This window comes from Apis dorsata, unplaced genomic scaffold (genome assembly GCF_000469605.1).
Source record: "Apis dorsata unplaced genomic scaffold, Apis dorsata 1.3 scaffold_333, whole genome shotgun sequence".
NCBI lineage: Eukaryota > Metazoa > Arthropoda > Insecta > Hymenoptera > Apidae > Apis > Apis dorsata.
The window spans coordinates 223,992-228,273 of NW_006263601.1; the positions used below are offsets into that span (position 1 = coordinate 223,992).

The following is a 4,282-nucleotide window of genomic DNA, read 5'->3' on the forward strand; positions in this document are numbered from 1 at the left end:
TATATATAAAAAAAATATATAATATAAATTTGTAACTATATATAATAAACAAATTGATTTAAATATTATTTAATTTGATAAGGACTCAAAAAATTAATTCTCATTTAAAAAAATCTTAGGTATCATTTTTTCTTCCTAACCATCTAAAAAGATTAGCCTCTTTATAAGATTTAATTACTTATTATAAGATTTAATTACAGCAAAAATTTAGTTTATATTTTTATTAGATTATCCATCAATAAAAAAAGTAATTTAATTGTATCTCAAAATGCAAGTTTGACATATTTCTTTCTATCATCAATAACAGCCAAAATATTCAAAGTAACTCAATTAGATACCTCATTCTATATGTAATAATTAGAATATAATTATGCAAATAAAATTATTATCAAAAAATAAATGTATAATATATTCATTTATGTTAAGTAAAATATGTAAAGTATTCAATGTAATATGAAATATATATTTATTTACATATTTACGTATTTATAAAATACGTAATAAAAATATAAAATATTACAATATTTTAACATAAAAATTTACAATACTTATTAAATATGAGTTAATATTAAATTAAATTTATGACTTTATAAGTATATCATTTCGTTCTTGTTATTTCTTTATTATAACATAAAAAATGTATTTGTTTTTTATGATTTGCATATGCAAGTCTCGAAATTTGATTATATTATCAAATTTTACTTATTATTCATAGCATCAAATCATAGAATCAAAATAATACACATGCTATCTTTTTGATTAGGAATAAATATATTGACGTACTTACCATAACCCACGTTTTGTCACCATTATCAAGAAATCCATGAACGATAAGATAAAGATTATTCTGTTTTTTAAAAACTGAATTATGAATAGTTTCGTTTTTATCTATCTTCAATTCCTGCGGTTGTTCTATGATTTCACGAATATAAAGTAAGTAACGGGGATTTATAGAGTCCGGACGATCTGGAAATGTTGATACTGGTCTATGTTCTCCGGACCATGGTGAACCAATATAAAAGCAACCATATGGTTCGTAACATCGCCACATGTACCATTCTATAAAAGAAAAAATGAAAATCATATCTTATTTAAATTGAAAATTATAAAATATGTAAAGTTATTTTGTTTTATATAATATAATAATTATTAATATTATATTAAATGTGCAAATAAGTTTCCTTCCCTTTTTTTCTACGATTATAACTTTTGATTGAATTTGAATTATTTCCCGTTTATGGTTATATCTGAAACAGCGTTTTTTTGTTTTTAAAAAGAATACTTGTGATGAGCTTTATGATCTAAAAGTTTCCAGCTCTATATAATATTTCAAACAATATAATGTGCGAGAAATATTATTTGCGTCACTGCTTACTTTTTGCATTTCAGGAAATCAGCTACAGTTGAAGCTACAGAAATGGTTTGTGCGGCACTGGGAGAGAATGTTTTATCTTACAGAACATGCAAAAAGTAATACCAAAAATTTAAAAGTCGGAAATTTTAATTTGGAAGATGAATCGTTCAAGTGCTCTGAGAAAATTTGATGACAGTCAGTTAGAGGAATTGTTTAACAAAAACTCAGACGTAAGAAGAATTGGCAGAAAGATTAGGAATCAGATAAACAGTATCTATCTGACTGAAATAATTGAATAGAAGATTTAAGTTAGGATCCCACATGGATTAAGTAAAATAAATAAAAAAAAAGATTCGAGATTTCTGCTATCTTGCTTTCACGGCATAAAAGGAAAAGTTTTCTGTACAAAATTGTTACTGGCGATGAAAAATGAGTCTTTTATGACAATCTCAAATGATGGAAATCATGGGTTAATTCAGGTGAATTATCGATTTCAGTGACAAGACTGAATTTGCATTATAAAAAAATTTTGCTGTCTATATAGTAAGATTTTCAACGAATCATCCATTATGAATTGCTTCCATCTGAAAGAACAATAATTGTTGAATTTTATTAAAATCAATTAATGAATTTATACGATCAGTTAGAACAGAAACTTTACTAGACAAGAACAAGACACGTGATTTTGCAGCACAATGTTCGGTCATATGTTGCAAAAGAAATGCAGAGCATTTTGTATTGGACAATTAATGTATTGGAATGGAAAGTCCTGTCATATACAGCATGCTCTCCAGATCTAGCTCCCTCAGACTATTATCTTTTTGGAAATCTGCAACATCAATTGTCAGAGAAGTACTTTAACTCGGAAAAAGATATCTGAAAATGTATTGATGATTTCATAACAAGCAAACAGCCATCATTTTTTCGAGGATGGAATTTATAATTTACCCACCAGATGGGAAAATGAAACTCTCCATCAAGAATTATATGGTATGGATTTTATGAATCGTATTGTATTTTGTTAATGGACTCTACATGAAATATAAATAAATGAAATAATTTTTTCTTCAATATTGTTCACCGATGAAGCTCGTTTTACCAATCATGGAAATCTCAATTTGCTTAATATGCATTATCAGAGTGTCGATAATCCACACTGATTAATATAAGTTATAATATTTATAAGAATATTAAATATAATATAATAGTTATAAAAATATTAAATATAATATAATAGTTATAAAAATATTAAATATAATATAATAGTTATAAGAAAATTAAAAAATTAATTATAAGAGTATCAATGACAATGATAAGTTATAGTGTGGAAGCTTCAATAATTGATGTTTACTGAAGTCTTTTCAACATTAGCTATTACATTGCGATAAAAAAAAGCATTCCATTAAAAAAAATAGAGATGACTTTAAAATCTCTTCTATGCCTTTACCCATACCAAAAATATTTGTATTATAATACAAGCCTCTATAGTGTAAGTTTTGTATACAACATTTTCTTATGTTACTATAAATAACGGCAATATTCAAGATGAACATAGCTCCATCTTGTATATATAAAAGAAATTAGAGAAAATTAATACATACAGAATATACATAGAGAATTAATATATAGAGAAATTTTTACATTTAATACATTTTTATATTTCCTATGTTAAAAAATAAAAGAAAAATGTACGCTTCAATATAGAATACTTTATATCACATTAGACTGTTTTAAGCAAATTTATTAATCTATTTTATTTAAAACTATTTTATTTATTACTATTTAAAAAAGTACATTTTCGTGCTAAAAAAATTTTTGTTTTATTTATATGATATTTATCACTATATTGATTTTTATAAAACATTATTAATTTTACATGAAAACATATTCGATATTATATATATGTCAATTCTCATTGTTGTTTAAAATTAAATAATATAAGAATTATTGTTTTCAAATTCTATGAGACGATATAAAATATGTAATTAAGAAAAATTTGATATAAATATATATATATTATTATATTTCCATAAAATAATTTAATCTTATATAATCTGTAATAGATATCCTCCTTAACAAATTATAATGAAAATTTGTATATTTTAATAGATAAATCTAAGAATTATTAAATCTAAGAGTTTAAATCTAAGAGTTATTAAATAAACTTACCTGATGATATTATTATAGAAAATACAAAAAGAGTATACAAAAAATGCTGTACTGCAAGTTATTAATGAAAATAAGAACAATGGCTAAAAAATACAAAATCAATAAAATAACATTAAAAGTGTAAAAACATTAAAAAAAATATAATAAAATATTAAAATAACATTAAATAACATATTTAAATATATAATAAATATAAAAATAATAAAAATATAATTTTTTATCTAAATTTCACAAATATTTATAAAAAAGAAGAATTAATTGCAAAATATTTACTAACTTCAAAAAATTTTAATTATAATTTTTGTTATATTGTTACATTATAATTTTAATATTAATATAAGCATTCTAACAAAAATGTTTCATTATGAAATTTATATAAATAAATAAATAGTTTTATTTTTATATCTAATATTTCCCATAATTCAGTTTACAAATATTTACAAAAAAACATTTTTAAATATTTTTTTATTTAAATATTTGTTTTTGATAAAGAATAAAATGTTGAATGTAAATATGCAAAAAGATTATTATAGTATTATTTAATTTTTTTTATATAATTTTTTTTTAAATATATATTTAAAATATATATTTTAAATATATATAACCGTCTCTAATCTCTTTATATATATTTGTCTTCTGTATAATACCAAAATATAATGTCGAAAATAATAATTATCAATAATTGTTAAAATTAATAATATTATATAAAAAAATTAATAATATAATATATAAAAACAAAATATATAAAAAATAACGATA

At 21.5% G+C, this 4,282-nt stretch overlaps 1 protein-coding gene and 1 long non-coding RNA gene across 4 annotated transcripts in view; one reads left to right on the top strand and one right to left on the bottom strand.

The window, feature by feature from the left end:
- Nucleotides 1-4,282, bottom strand: part of LOC102677850 (pancreatic triacylglycerol lipase-like) — a 60,397-nt gene that overhangs the window by 33,211 nt on the left and 22,904 nt on the right. For 2 of the 3 annotated variants that reach the window (XM_031511614.1, XM_031511613.1), the window contains exon 4: nt 788-1,086. In XM_031511614.1, the coding sequence (XP_031367474.1) occupies nt 788-1,086 (299 nt within the window). The remainder of the gene's footprint in view (nt 1-787; nt 1,087-4,282) is intronic. The other variant, XM_031511615.1, reaches the window with a different exon arrangement.
- Nucleotides 1,672-4,282, top strand: part of LOC116185935 — a 17,152-nt gene continuing 14,541 nt past the window's right edge. The window contains exon 1 of the long non-coding RNA XR_004150833.1: nt 1,672-1,787. This is a non-coding gene — a long non-coding RNA (uncharacterized LOC116185935). The remainder of the gene's footprint in view (nt 1,788-4,282) is intronic.